The 16,339-nt window shown below is 38.6% G+C and overlaps 1 protein-coding gene across 2 annotated transcripts in view; it reads left to right on the top strand.

The window, feature by feature from the left end:
- PPM1E (protein phosphatase, Mg2+/Mn2+ dependent 1E) overlaps window positions 1–16,339 on the top strand; it is a 184,706-nt gene that overhangs the window by 156,880 nt on the left and 11,487 nt on the right. For both annotated transcript variants that reach the window (XM_027567872.2, XM_027567873.2), the window contains exons 2-4: window positions 3,291–3,409; window positions 10,116–10,315; window positions 14,165–14,353. In XM_027567872.2, coding sequence (XP_027423673.1) covers window positions 3,291–3,409; window positions 10,116–10,315; window positions 14,165–14,353 — 508 coding nt within the window. The remainder of the gene's footprint in view (window positions 1–3,290; window positions 3,410–10,115; window positions 10,316–14,164; window positions 14,354–16,339) is intronic.

The following is a 16,339-nucleotide window of genomic DNA, read 5'->3' as shown; positions in this document are numbered from 1 at the left end:
TGAAATATGCCTCATGCTATCAAAGGTCAGCAATTTCCAGATATGTTTTGGATCTCTTCTCTTCTTGCCTTCTCAGGAACTTCACTCCTTTGGTCATCCCCTGTCTCCTGCATTATCTATCAATCTTTCTCTACTAGATTATTTCATTTAGTATACAGATTCTACACCACTCTAAAATAAGAACAAGCTGTCCCTGTCCTCAAATGACCTTTTACTTGCTGCCACACCTCCTTGCCTCCCACTTACCCATTCTAATCTTACTTTCACCTCCACCAGTCAATGGTTCTTAACAAAGTCAATGATTTTTTAAACATCTTTATTGAGATATAATTCACATAGCATAAATTACCCATTTATTTATTTTTTGAGATTTTTTATTTATTTGACAGAGAGAGACACAGCGAGAGAGGGAACACAAGCAGGGGGAGTGGGAGAGGGAGAAGCAGGCTTCCCGCTGAGCAGGGAGCCCGATGCGGAGCTCAATCCCCGGACCCTGGGATCATGACCTGAACTGAAGGCAGATGCTCAACGACTGAGCCACCCAGGCGCCCCAAAAGTTACCCATTGAAAGTATACAATTCGGGGGTTTTAGTACATTCCTAATTGTTTAACCATCACTACAGTCCAAGACTTAGCACATTTTCATCACTCCAGAAAGAAACCCTCCACCCACCAGCAGTTACTCCCTACCCACCTCACCCCTCTGCCTTAGGCTATTGCTACTGTACTCTGTTCCTGTAGATTTGCTTATTCTGGACTTTTTATATAAATGGAATCATAGAGTATGTGGTCTTTTGTGACTGGCTTCTATTACCATAATGTTTCCAAGGTTTATCTACATTGTAGCATGTATCAATACTTTATTCCTTTTATGGCTGAATAATAGTCCATTGTATGAATATACTGCTTTTATTTATCCATAATCAGTTGATGGATAGTTGGTTGTTTCTATTCTTTGGCTATTATGAATAATGGTGCTATGAACATTCATTCACATGTTTTTGTGTTGATGTATGTTTTTACTTCTCTTGGATATATACCTGTAAGGGGAATTGCTGGGCTATATAATAACTTCAACATCTTAAGGAACTGCTAAAGCAGCTGTACCAGATATCAGAAATATTGTTGTGGCCTGTTTTAGAAAAACAGTCTGCCATGTCTGTTCCTTTTTTAATTTTAATTTTATTTTTTTATTTTAATTTTAATTTTTTTTAAGATTTTATTTTTTATGTGTTTGACAGAGAGAGACATAGCAAGAGAGGGAACACAAGCAGAGGGAGTGGGAGAGGGAGAAGCAGGCTTCCTGATGAGCAGGGATCCTGATGTGGGGCTCTATCCCAGGACCCCGGGATCATGACCCGAGCTGAAGGCAGACGCTCAACGACTGAGCCACCCAGGTGCCCCTTTATTTTATTTTTTAAAAGATTTTATTTATTTGAGAGGGAGAGAGAGAGAGAGAGAGAGCAAGTGAGAGCACAAGGGCAGTGGGAGGGAGAAGCAGACTCCCCACTGAGCAGGGAGCCTGATGCTGCAGGGCTCAATCCCAGGACCCTGTGCTCACGACCAGAGCTGAAGGCAGCTGCTTAACCGTCTGAGCCACCCAGGCGCCCCTGCCATGTCTGTTCTGGCCACACAATTCACATCCTTCACACATATAAAATACACCCCTTTGCCCCCCACCCCCCATAAGGTATCCCAAAGTTCCATCCCTTAATGGCCTCAGGCTTAGGCTGGAGGTTTAGGAACTCAGTGAGGTCAAGTGCAGGTGAGATTCCTTGGGTACAATTTCTTGATGAAAGCTCCTAATTCCACTTGATGTGAAAACGTGGTGACTAAAGAAGCAAACTACACCCTTCCCATAACTCCCCAGCATACAATGGTGAGGCATGAGATAACTTTCCTGTTCTAAAAGGGTTTGGAAAACAAGAGGCAATTCTCTTTTTATAATTTCTTCCTATATGATGTACTCTATTTCAGTAGTTTTAAATATCCTCCATACATTCATGACTTCCATATTTCCTAACATCTCTGAGCTCCACACTATTTAATAACTTTCACTTCATTTGATACCTTCTTTAGGATATTTCATAGATATTTCCAACTTAACATGCTAAAATTAATTCTTGTTTTCTTCTTTACCCTTTGCCTCCACAAACCTGTTCTTTTCCTGGTTTCTCCGTCTAGGTGAATGATGCCACCATTCACCTAGTTGCTCAGACCAAAACCCAGGACTCAGCCTTAATTCTTTTCTCTTATCTCTATATTCCAATAATCAGCAAGTTCTGTATTTTCTTTCTTTAGAATATACTCACTTTTTTTTCAGTCTCACCTGGATTACAACAATCTCCTTATTGGCCACCCTCCTTCATTCTTGCCCCTTTCTGATTTCCTTTGGCACAGCAGTCAAAAGTCATATTTTAATTAATATGTCTGGTTATGGCATGCTGTTGCTTACAATCTTCAGTGACTTTTTTTTAAAGATTTTATTTATTTATTTGACAGAGACACAGCTAGAGAGGGAACACAAGCAGGGGGAGCAGCAGAGGGAGAGGGAGAAGCAGGTTCCCCACTGAACAGGGAGCCCGATGTGGGGCTCGATCCCAGGACCCTGGGACCATGACCTGAGCCGAAGGCAGACGCTTAACGACTGAGCCACCCAGGCGCCCCCTTCAGTGACTTTTCACTGCACTTTGAAATCCAAATTCCTTTCCATGATCTAAAAGGTTCATATAACTGGCAGTTGCCTGTCCTTCTGACTTTATTCCTTGCCATCTTTACTCTTTATCCACCATACTTCATCTTCTCTGGGCTTTTTTCAGTTCCTCACACATACGAAGCTCTCAGAAAGGATCTGTACACATGCTGTTTTCTCTGCCTGGAATATTCTCTCCCAACTTCCCACCCCACAGAACTGAATCTTTCTTATCCTTCGAGATAATGGATTCCTGACCATTCTAAGTAGGTACCCCCTCTATTATTCTCTATCACTATATCCTGTTTCTTTTATAAAACTTATCCCAATTTTAAGTTGTGTCCTGTTTGTTTACTTGTTTATCATCTGTCTCCCTAACTAGATTTTAAGCCCTACTGGGTCAGAGGCCATGTCTGTGTTGTTCAGTGTATACCCAGTGCCAAGGCAGAGTACATAGCACATAATATGCACTCAGTAAATATGTGTTGAATAGTGTTTAAAGACATAATTTTGTTTTGAGACATATATGTTAATAATTGGTAATAATGTTAAATGTATTATTTCCTAGTTCTTACTGAAATAGCCTTTTTTCTTTCAGTAATTGCCCTTCCTTTTTGGCTGCTGCTTTAGCCAGAGCCACAGCAGACAAAGTCCTTCAGAGTGACCTTTCTGCACATTATCTCCCAAAGGAAACAGATGGCACAGAAGGGACTGTGGGTGAGTACCTTTCCTACATCATTTGTTTAAAAATATTAAAATCTTCTCATGTGTAGTAACCCGCAGAGAATGTCTATGTAATATGAAATCTAATTATGTTTACCCACTTGTTGATTTTATAGCGGTAGCAAGAGAAAAAAATGCGAGTATTTCAAACTGGTCAATCAAAGGAGGGGAAAAAAACAGGGTATATTTTGAAAATGTGATGACAGTTGGAGCAAGAGATTAACATAACAATATCATCAGAATACATTCTGATAATAATATCAGAATATTAACAGAATAAATAATGCCTAGGTAAGTGGAAAGAGTAAATTGAGAAGTGTGAAGACGCAACAGAAAAGATGAGTGAGGGGAGAGAGTTTGAGCAAGACCTATTTAAAATATTTAGCTTACCTTTAAGAATTCAAGTAAAAAATCATATAAAAATTCAAGAAATCAGTTGTAACAAAACTTCTCATTAATTATATTAAATTTTATTTCTACCAATAAATAAACAGAGTTCAACATGACAACTATTTAATGTGTGATTTAATTGCATGGATCACTGTACACCTTTTTTCCAGGCAAATTAAGAGGCTTTATTTATTTATTTATTTTTAAAGATTTTATTTATTTGAGAGAGAGCACAAGCAGGGGGAGTGGCAGGCAGTGGGAGAGGGAGAAGCAGGCTCCCCGAGGAGCAGGGAACCTGATGCGGGGCTTGATCCCAGGACCCTGGGATCATGACCTGAGCCAAAGGCAAATGCTTAACTGACTGAGCCTCCTAGGTGCCCCTAAGAGGCTTTATTTATTAATGAAGGCATATTTATTAACATATTAGGTTTATACATATTTGACAGGGTCTAAGGAGATAGCAATTGTAAAAATTAGGAATTACTACTGAAAATTGTTAAGGAATTTGAATATTTCACTTTATTTGTTCTATTTTAAGCATTTGCCTTTAAACATGGTGCATAAGGAACAAAGCATATATTAATGAATCAGAATAACTAGATCCCAGAGAACTTGAGGCAGATATAAAAGTAAATATATCTGTTCTTACTTTATCTTTCTAGATCATTTTTGACAGAAAATTGGCGAGAAAGGAATTCCTCCTCTTGTTTTTACTGAGAGTAATTGATTCACTTGGAACCAAATTGTTCCAGAGTCAGCTTGGATGGAATTCCTGCTACAAAGCTTTGGTCTTTCCTCTGGTACTGATGCATGAAGTGAAAGCCCTGTAATGAAAAGATGAGGGAGATGGAATTCTGCTTCACTGCAGCCTGGGTGGTGGCTGACTCAGCTCCAGCTCAGTACAGTGACATTAACGACTAATGAGTAATTTACAGCTGCGAGGGGGTGGATTGCTACTTCGGACAATTTTCTCTTTTTCACACCCTTTTTTATTTTATGTTTCCATTTCAAGCAGCAATTATTTATATACTGATGTTCCACACTCCCTGCAGAAGGAGAATACTTAACGTAGCCAGACTAAAGTGTAGCCCTGCATGCCTGCTTTGGAATTAAACCCCCATAAGATAGTAAAGTGAAATGATGGGTTTTTTGTTTTTTTTCTTTTGGTGGTATCATTGGTCATTCTGATTTTCTATTTTTTCAAGAGATTACCCAGTAGTGTCTCCTTGCCATGGCTGTGATTCAGAATGATCTATTGTAATTCTCACTCTTTGCAAGTCCTTAATCTATTTAACCCAAATCCCTCAGTGTCAGCTGCACTGAGGAGAATCTCTTCAGGACAGATTGTGTTTATCCATACATCAGAGTGGGAAATAAGCATACTGAATGAGGCCTGCCGTCACTGGTTTAAAGGCACTCAAGTCCCCACGGAACTCTCAGTTGTTCCCAAAAACTTTAAAAAAAAATCCTTAACCTAAAATTCTTTTCATGTTTATGTCATCTCTACCAGCAGTGTTTGCTAAACAACCTTGTGTATCTCTTGGTACAAATTTAGTTTGGCGGATATAACTCCTGTTCAGACAACCTAAAATCAATTTGAAATATCCCAATGTAAAAATTAAAAACAAGAAGGGGAAAATTATCACTAACACAGAGGAAGTTAAAAGAATTATGAAAACTTTGTGTAAATAAGTCTGAAAACCTGGGTATTTTCTAGAAAAATACAAACTAACAAACTACCTGAAAAGAAAGAGATTAAGATTGTCAAGGAGCTATCTTCTAAAAATGACAAAGAATAGGTGATTCTGGGGGCACCTGGGTGGCTCAGTCGTTCAGCGTCTGCCTTCAGCTCAGGTCATAATCCCAGGGTCCTGGGGTCGAGCCCCACATCCGGCTCTCTGCTCAGCGGGAAGCCTGCTTCACCCTCTCCCACTCCCCCTGCTTGTGTTCCCTCTCTCGCTGTCTCTCTCTTCAAATAAATAAATAAAATCTTAAAAAAAAAAAAAAGAATAGGTGATTCTACAGGTGAACATTTTCAAATGAGCAAAGATAGACAATTCTAATGCTTTTTAAAATGAATTATCCAATTGCATATGGAAGGAAAATTTACAAAGCATAACACTGATAGGAAAACTTGCCTGAAATAAAACTAAAAAAGGAAATGAGAAATCAGTCTTAGTAATCAATGTAAAAAAATCTTAAGTAAAATACCTGTATATTGAGTACAACAGTTCATTCATTCATTCATTTATTGAGGGCCTAACATAAGCTTAGCACCGTACTGAGACCATAAACAAAACAAAATAATAGGAAGTCTGTTAGGATAATTTATATATTAAGGTCAAAAGAAAAACACCAGAATAATCTCAAAAGATGCCCAAAGAAGCATTTGATAAAATTCAATTATCCATTCCTATTTTAATACTTAATAATGTAAAACTAGATGAGTAGTATATCTTGGACTTTGTTGGACAAAATTTGGCTCAGACCAAAATCTAGCATGTATGCCTAATGTGTACTTAAGAATTTTTTGGTTGCAAGTGACCACTAACACAGCTCAAACTGGCTTTAGCAAAACAGAATTTATTGGCTACCCTTCAACATACGGGGTACACAGATTCAAGGCCTCAGATGATTCATCCCAACCTGGCATTTCTCCAAATCTCAGCTGTTTTTTCTTTCTCTTTCTCTCTCTCTCTCTCTCCTCCCTCCCTCCCTTTCTTTCTTTCTTATTTTTTTTTTCAAGTAGGCTCCACATTCAACATGGGGCTCAAACCCACGAGTCTGAGATCAAGAGTCACGTGCTCTACCGACTGAGCCAGCCAGGTGCCCCTCTTTAATTTTGATTTTATTTTCAGGCTCCATGTGGTGGCAAGATGACTGCTAGATCTGCCCAGGCTCAAATCAAGCAGGAAAGTAACAGTAACTTCACTCAGTTGCTCTTACATAAATTGCAGGATTCACTCTAACCAGCCCAGCTTGGATTATTTCCAATTCCTGAACAATCAGTATAGCCAGAGGAATGTGATTGTCTAATTAGCTAGACCTGAACTACGTCTTAGCCCTAGATGCACATGGACTGAGAGTAGAGAAGGAACCGTCTCTGGTAGAAAGAGGAATGTTTGCTAGGTGGCAAGTAACACATTAAAGCAAAGTTCTTACTCAAAATAGGAAATAAAGTAAAATAACTAGGAATAAATTCATTAAGAAGTATGAAGATCTTGGGGCACCTGGCTGGCTCATTTGTAAGAGTATGTGACTCTCTATCTCTGGGTTATGAGTTTGAGCCCCACGTTGGGAATAGAGATTACTTAAAAAAAAAACCAAACAACCCTACTGAGCAACATAAAAAGGACTTAAATTAATGAAACAATATAATTTGTTCCTGGATAAGACTCTATATAAAAAAGACATCTTTTTTTTTTTTGCAAATTGCTTTATAAATTCAAGGCAATCCCAAACACAATGGCAACAGATTTCCCCCCTCAAACTTGGCAAAATGAGAAAACTCATCTGGAAAAATAAGCATGTGAAACTACCAAGTGACATCTTTTAAAATTAATATTAGGTAGGAAGGCTAATCCTCCTGATATGAAAAGATGTTATAAAGTTATAGTAATTATAAAATAATGGCATCACTGTAGAAATAGATGGCATGATCAGTGAAGTCTCTAGAATAGATGATAAAAAAGCATACATTTTTTAGTAGTTAATTTATATAAGTTTGCGTATTCATTTATTCAGTAAACATCCAATGAGCCCCTGCTATCTGCTAGGTACTGTACTATGACTAATCAAGTACAAGACACAATCTGTTTAATTTGGGAGATGTAGAGCATGGGTGTCAGAGTCAGATAGACCTGTGATTGAAAATGGTTTTACTTGTTTGTGAAATGTTCCAGAGACAGAGGATGTAACAAACACTTAATAAATGTTATCTATTGTTACAAAATGTGGCAAGAGCTATAGTAGATGGTGTAATGGGAACATAAGGGAAGAAGCAACTGGGAGGGGATAGGAACAGATCTACTGGTTTACTAAATATTAGAGGAAGCAGGTATTGCCTCCCCTAACCAATTTAATCAGTCTAACCAGTGCTACCCAATAGCACAATGATGGAAATGTTCTCTACCTGCGTTGTCCAGTGTGGTAGCCACTGGCCGTATGTAATTACTGAGCATTTGAAATACAGCCAATGTGACCCAAAAACAGAATTTTAGATTTTACTTAATTTTAATTAATTTAATGTTAAATGGCCACATGTAGCTAGTACTTACTGGGCGGTGCAGGTCTATATAGTAAGAGTAATATACACAGCCAAAGAATGATATAATGGTTTCTGTTATTTGGGAATCTGGGAACTAACCTGATAGTATCAGTTATTTGTTTCACCCCCACTCCATTCTCCCTCAATGTTTCCAAATTTACTTATTGTTTTGCATGCTCTGTTGTGATTGATGTGATCAAACTCACCCCTATGCTGCTACAAAGACCAGATGGCGTTGGAGTGATACAAACAGGTAATTGCTGGCTGAAAGAGATAGTCTCTGGCAACTGGTGCTTTAAAAAAATAAAGACTGGAGTTTTTCAAAACAATAAAAATACTGGCTTGTATTTTTCCCCTCTTATACACACGTCCTCAGGTTCCCCTCTTATACACACCTCCTTAGGTTGTATTTGCTCTCTGAACTTCCTTTCTCTTTCAAACATACCCTTGACTTTCTGTTACATAAAAACGTCAAGGGGGACAGAGCCAAAAACCATGGTTTACCAAACTTGTACTATGTTAATGAGAAAAAAGGCAACGAAAACCTTGAGATAAGCTTTCTGAATGTAGTCATTGTTGGAAGGATTTTGAATAAGGAAACAGGTAAATGTAGTGGCAGATTAAAGCAACAGCAGGGAAAGGAATAGAAAAGTTCCTAGGCCATTCTAGAACACACTCTCCTGTGGGGTCTATGTTCTAGATCAGAGGAGTCACGTGCAGCCATTGCCCTTTCTGGTACACGTTTTCTCAGGCTGTCAAGCTAGATCTGATTTAGTAAAGTAAAAAAAAAAAAAAAAAAAATTCTTAAAGAATTCTAAATCTTTTTACCTGAGATGTAGGAATCTCTAAAATACTGGCTTGAGAAAAACTTAAATCTCCCCCTGATTATTTAATAGCTGCAACTTGAGTAGAGGACAGCTGGAGCCGGGGTGATGTGAGATATAATCTCTTCAACACTATTCAGTGTTGCCTAAAAGGTTTACACATCTGTCCATCCATCGAGAGATGCAAGTCAGCCTCCGAAGTCAGCTCATCTACTCCACTTGATGGGTCAAATAGTAGACTTAACAGTCTAGGGTGAAGAATCCTCTGGTTGCCATCTCCTTTGTTCTATCCAGGGTTACACCCATAGACAGAGTTTAAGTACTTTTTTCCTTAGAGACTTTTAAAACTTTTAAAAAACTTTTACCTCATTTGTTAACCTTTTAGCTAAACTATTTAAGCTATTGCCAAAAACTTTAATTAAAAAATTCATCAAATAAGAAAAATATAATTTAGTTCCAAATTCTGATCATTTACAGGAGAGAAAAGTTAGGGAACTGGAGGGAGATAAAGGAAGAGGCCAGGAAAAAAAAGACAAAGACAAATGGTAATCACAATAAACTCTCATTCCTGTAGTTGGTAAATAAATGATGTTTTCATAGGCCTTTCATATCCCAATTGGCTGGATAACTACTGTTCATATTTCAGTCATTTTTTTTTAATTTATTTATTTGACAGAGAGAGGGAACACAAGCAGGGGGGCTGGGAGAGGGAGAAGCAGGCTTCCTGCGTAGCAGGGAGCCCAATGCGGGGCTTGATCCCAGGACCCTGGGATCATGAGCTGAGCTGAAGGCAGACGCTTAACCGACTGGGCCACCCAGGCGCCCCTTCAGTCATTCTTCTAAGCAGGGGGAGCTTGGCTCTCCAGATGATAATCATGGCCGCCAACCAAAAGGGAACCAGTGCTCTGAACTAGATAGCAGTGGTTGGAGAACTTTGAGGGTTGGAAGAAATCTAGTCTAAGAGTAGATTCAATCCTGGCCAGAGGTTTTCTCCTCATGACATAAGAATATCATAGTGGCAGCTGCTGGCTGATGATTTTCTACTAGACTGGTTGTCATTTTCTCTCTTCAGAATCAACATTTCATTTCTCTTCAGGAGGAATTTCTTCTATTAAGGAGGAACTTGATGAAGGTGACCTACTTCTGTCTTTACCAAGCAGGCAAGTGAAAAGCAGCTTTACAAGGCTCTTCATTGGGGGTGTCTGTGTTTCTTTCACAGAGATCGAAACAATGAAATTGGCCCGTTCTGTCTTCAGCAAACTACACGAGATTTGCTGCAGCTGGGTGAAAGACTTCCCTCTCCGCAGGAGACCCCAGCTTTATTATGAGACATCAATCCATGCCATCAAAAACATGCGCAGGAAAATGGAAGACAAACATGTCTGCATTCCTGACTTTAATATGCTCTTCAATCTAGAGGTAAAGGGCCCTTCTCTAGAGTCAATGAGATTTAAAAAACAAACACCTTCATGGTCTTATTTTTCTATAAGGAGAACTTCTAATATACCTCTAATAGCATCTCTGATGGTTTGGAATAGGACTAAAGGCAGAGTGGCATAAATCTGCTTGTATTAGACAACAGAAAAGAAACTTACGTTATTTTGTTGTTTTTTTTTTAAAGATTTTATTTATTTGAGAGAGAGAGAGCACGAGAGGGAAGAGGGTCAGAGGGAGAAGCAGACTCCCTGCTGAGCAGGGAGCCCGATGTGGGACTCGATCCCGGGGCTCCAGGATCATGACCTGAGCTGAAGGCAGTCGCTTAACCAACTGAGCCACCCAGGCGCCCGAAAACTTATGTTATTTTGGTTTATTTATTTTTAAGTAAGCTCTACGCCCAATGTGGGGCTTGAACTCAAACCCCAAGATCAGGAGTCACATGCTGTACAGACTAAGCCAGCCAGGCACCCCGATTTTATATTTGAATAGGTAATGCATTCACATTGTTTAGATTGGAAAACAAAAATCTCTGTCTTATCCTTGGTGTCTCAGATGCTCAGTTCCCTTCCATGAAGGCAAGGGAAGTTACCAATTTTTTTTGCATAAACTTCCAGAGCTATTCTATAAACATAGAAGCATAAAAGAAAACTGCCGTATCTCAATAAAGCTGTTTTTTTAAAAGGAAACTACAGTAAAATTAGATGGTGTTTATTAAGTTCCCACATTACTATGTTGCTGAAGCAACATAAAATGTAAACATAAAAGGATGAATTTAAGACAGAGACAGTTTTCTGATTTCCAGTGATTCTTTTTTAAATCTTGGTTTCTGAGATAGAAAGTCGATGGAATTATATTTCATGAATCTCTGTGACTGACACATTGGATCATATGAGTCTTGTCAGCTTAATAACCATTTTCTTGTTATCTTCATCTTTTTTCTATTAATTGTATTCTGTTAGTGCCAACAGAGGTAGGTTTGTTTCCCCTGCCTGTCACTTGCCTCTTTTCTTTATTCAAGTCCATAACTTAAAAATTACAATGTAGTAATTTATACAAAGCACAGTATTTCCTTTATTTAGCAGCTAAAATTAAATTTTAGCTAACTGTCAAGGTCTGATAAGCAGTGATGGTAGGTTGGTAATTGGTGCTTATGTTACAAAGATAGACCAGCTTTGTTTCCAAATATCTTTAGAATATGTGAATATCCTTATTTCCAAATGTTACCATGCCCATGCAAATATAACCTTAAATGTTAACCTTAATGTGACAAACAATCCTTCTATCACTACACCCACTTGAAGATTATACTCCGATCTGAGGGCATTGTTGCTATTTGTTGACCTGGTTGATTTTCATTTTGCTTCAAAATCAGCCCAAAGGCCTAACTCAGAAAGGAACACCTTGAGAAACGGTTTTGAAGGCAATTTGGCAACACATACTTAGAACCTTGTATATTTTCACCACCTCTGATCTGGTAATTTCACTTTTAATTTTATATTATAAGGACACAAATGCAGGAAATTCTTATATGTTTTGACATAAATGTCTTACATAACATTTTCAGTAATAAACTAGAAATGATCAAAGTCATATATAGGGAGCAACTATAATATGCTCATTAGATGTATAGTACATATCCATTTCAAATGTGTGAGTAATACTTAATGACATAGGGGAAATGCTAATGATATAATAAATGACAAAAAGCAGGATATAAAATTTTATGTATAGTATGATCTTAATTTTATCTAAAAAATTTATATATATAGAAAAAAGACTGGTTATCTGTGAATGGTGGGATAATATATAGATTTTTCTTTATTAGTCCAAATAAACAATATATTATCTTTATAACAGGGAAAACTTTTTTTTTTAATTTAAAAAGGTATACTAATTTTTTTAAGAGATCCCCTTGGCTGTCTTCTGTTTCTCTGGATGCTATATTGTTTAAGAATCTCCCCACCAATCTCACATTGTTTAAAGTTATACTCTCATGGCCTCAGAAAGGTATTATTGTCCCCTCCTTTTTTGTGATGATCCCACATCAGCTCACTCATTTAAAAACTGCTTGGATATGTTTTTCAATTTTACCTTTATCTTGCCAACTGAGTTGTTTAAAAGTGAGTACTGCTTTAGTACAGGTAGAAATTCTACATATCAGGACTTTTTTTCAAGATAGTTCTGTTTAATCAGTCAATTTTCAATGGCATTATAGATGGTATTATTAACTAGTTGTAATGTCTGTATTAGATGTTGATTTCATAATATTTGGGTGTTTTTACTCTATGGACATTTATATTTGGTATGTAGTACACCCTTTAAAAAGAATTTTTTTCTGGAACACCTGGGTGGCTCAGTTGGTTGGGCGTATGCCTTCAGCTGGGGTCATGATCCCAGGGTCCTGGTATCGAGTCCCACATTGGGCTCCCCAGTCGGTGGGGAGAGTGCTTCTCCCTCTGCCTGCCGCTTCCCCCTGCTTGTGTTCTCTCTCCCTTTGTCTGGCAAATGAATAAATAAAATCTTTAAAAAAATTTTTTTTTGAAAATTTGAAAAAAATACTCAAAAAAAATTTTTTTAAAGATTTTATTTACTTGAGAGAGAGAGAGAGGAGCAGGGGGAGAGGAACAAGCAGACACTGTGCTGAGTGCAGAGCCCGAGATGGGGTTTGATCCCAAGACCCTGAGATCATGACCTGAGCCAAATCAAGAGTCAGTACTTAACCAACTGAGCCACCCAGGCATGCCTAAAAATAATTTTTTCAAAACACAGATGATACCTCTTGTTTTAGTAGTTCCTCCAAATCCGTACCTAATAGATGAGAGAAAAAGCACAAGAAAATTATATGATTTACTTTGTATATTTGATTTCCTTTGAATGACAGGGCCTAGACTCATCTGAGCTCCTAGAGCCCACCGATCAAGTCAAAGCTTGCACATGAAAATGATTACATACTGTTGCCTAAAGGGAGTCCAGGACTCAAGTGAGTTCAGTGAGCTACAGATCTCCTAAGTAAGCTAGATCTGAGATGTACACACTGGAGTTGAAGATAAAGAAGCAAACTACTTAATGGCTTAAATGTAATATTGTGATTAGGCTTCCTTTGTCAAGACAGATCCTCTTCTGGCAGTTGCCTTAGTGCTTCAAGTAGTGGGTGGGCCAGGAAGGGTGACGCTAAATCTTGGTTAGGGGACAAGGCAAAATGGGTACAAGGCATTTGGATATCTGATTTGCTCTAAGTTTGGCTAACCAGTTTAGAGACTGTGTTATTTATGGTGAGTATTCAATGTGACTATGATTTATGAAGATATTACAGCTTAGGAGCCTGTGTATGCTTTCGTTATCTCTATTTTTAAACAACCTAACATAACTGGTCTTGTGCTGAAGGCCAGTTATTTCCTATTGTTCTCAGTTTCTAATTTTATTAGAATACTTTCATTTTGAAAAAAATACTCAATCCAGAACAGCTTTTACTCAATTCCTCCTCATACTTTCTCTCTCCTCCCCCTTCCCACAACTTGTAACAGCAGTTTTGAAGCAACTGCATGTGGGCGGTTTCCATGGTACAAGACGGCAACTTTCAGTGAGAGGGCACTTCAGCCTGAGCTAATTGGCCACGATGTGTTCCAGTGTTCTCTGTGTAAACACAGATACCCCAGTGCTGCAGGTATTTTAGCAGGTGATCAGGCATGTCAAAAAAGAGAAACATCTAGTCTCATTGTCTAGGTGACAAGTGCAGTGGAGGAGGAGAATGGGCATCATCAGTACAACGGATTGGTTCCTTTGAGTCATGCTGTACCTCACTTCCTTAACTGTTTGTTTTTCTATCAACAGGACCAGGAAGAACAAGCCTACTTTGCAGTGTTTGATGGCCATGGGGGAGTGGATGCTGCCATTTATGCCTCCATTCACCTGCACGTTAATTTAGTCCGCCAGGAGATGTTCCCTCACGATCCTGCTGAGGCCCTGTGCCGGGCCTTCCGGGTCACTGATGAGCGGTTTGTGCAGAAAGCAGCCAGGGAGGTATGCCATTTCCTCATAAATTCCAGCCATGAATGCACTAGCTGAATTCAACTTGGTTCGTGGGCTATTTTGGGTTTTCTCTTTTGGGGCAGGCTTAAAGTTCTTTCAGACTGTATTCTTGACCCATGATATTGGATTCTGTTATAGTTCTAATTCCATCTTAAGGGTTTTAGTGGGGTGATATGATGTGCTGTAGAGAAACTCCAAAGTTATAATTTTCTAGAAAGCCAGTCCATTGCTGGATTTGGCAGGTGAGTTTTAGCTTTTTTATTTACCAGTGCCTGTCAGCTTCACACCAGGACCATCTCTCTAAGCAGACTTTTGCTGACAAAATCTGGATACAGTGATTAAAACAATGGACTAAAAAGGAAACAGAAGCTGGATTACTCCCATACGTTTGGTTCTAAGTGGGTTGGCAGTGTTTTACTGTGTATCTCTTGAGGGAAAATTTGCTTGGAGAGCGAATCCTTAGATGATTCTTGAACTGATTTTACAGGAAGAAAAGTCAGAGCTCATGTCCTAATTTCTTAAGGTTAATCAGACCTAAGGTTTTTACTGTGAATGAATGACAGGGGCTCTATATTAAGATCTAAAAGTAAAAATTTTTATCTAATTATCATTCTGGGCATTGGTATATGATTAACTACAGTACTCTATATTCATTTTTAACTGGGGGCCAATAGCAAGATAATAATTTTTAATTTTTAATTTTTAAAACTAACTACAGAATTATTATACATATAAAAAATAAGACTCCTGCCCTATGAATTAAACATTAACTGTTTTTGAAAAGGACTTGGAAGGAGTAGGGTCATCATTTAATCCATTTCTTTGATTTCATTGTTATGCTACACAAAAGTAATGGTGCTTGGAATCAATGAAACAGTAATTCAGAACTACTTGGTATTAAGCAAGGAAAATATTGTTTCCCCACCTTTACCCCAGGTTTAGTTTAGTATGCAAATCCAACAACAGTGACCACTAGGGTCTACCTACAGAGGTGGGCCTAGAAAACAATACAGTTGTCGACCTCAGACTGTCCCCAGAGTCTTGAGGGCTGGCACTGCTCAGCTCTGCCTACCTTGGAGCTACTGGCTGTCGTCATTTTGACCAAGGCCAAGACCTGGCCCCTGAGAGTGATCTGTAAGATCACAGAAACTAAGAGAATCACTTTGTCTTCTTCTTCTGTTCTATCCCTTTTTCCTCTGTGTCCTCAAAAGTATGGCTTTTTTCTCTGACCATGTTCACCTCATTTGCTTTGCCAGTGATCCTAGTGTCTCTCAGTCTTGCCAATAGTTCTTTTGAATAATTTAGGTTTGTCTCAGCAGTTACTTTTTTCCTTCTTCTGCTCCCATGTGCTGCTAACTGCTGGGAAGAAAGGAGCTATTCCTGTTGTGAAGCAGCCCTGCCTCCTGTTCTCTGCAGGGCATATGCACTCGAGTGTCTTTATCATGTGTTCCAGGGGGCTGAGGTTTTGAACATTCTGGGTGGGAAGACATTTTATTGGTGGGTGAGGATCTATAACAAACTTTCCCTATATAGGAAAAATGAGAAGTTGTTTTTCTCATTGGATACAAGGGGCCTTTTACCATCCTTGACGCATTGGTTCTAATTTAGGACAAGTCCTTGGTAACAGAAAGTCATGCTTATTTGGTGGTGACTCATGTCAAATGGAGATGTCATTTAATGTAGTAGTATCAGGAGCATGAAGTACACTGCTACTGAGCTACTGCAGTGAAGCTCCAGGCTGTTCTTTATGCAATGTTCCAAAAGCAGAGGCCCCTAAAATTATTGTAGGTGATTTTTTTTTTTTTTAAGTATAAGCAACTTAGCATGCCAGGGAATATATGTTATCTCTTGGCTCCTATCTTAATACTGAGTGTGGGAGCATTTGTTGTGTACCTATCAGATCCTTTGTAATGCTAGGACCTTCCCCTTGTACATACTCTAGGTCAGTGACAAAACAGAGACCAGAACATGGAAATC

Source organism: Zalophus californianus, chromosome 16 (assembly GCF_009762305.2).
Source record: "Zalophus californianus isolate mZalCal1 chromosome 16, mZalCal1.pri.v2, whole genome shotgun sequence".
Classification (NCBI taxonomy): domain Eukaryota; kingdom Metazoa; phylum Chordata; class Mammalia; order Carnivora; family Otariidae; genus Zalophus; species Zalophus californianus.
The sequence above is the reverse complement of the archived record's forward strand: the minus strand, read 5'-3'. Positions and strand labels throughout refer to the sequence as shown.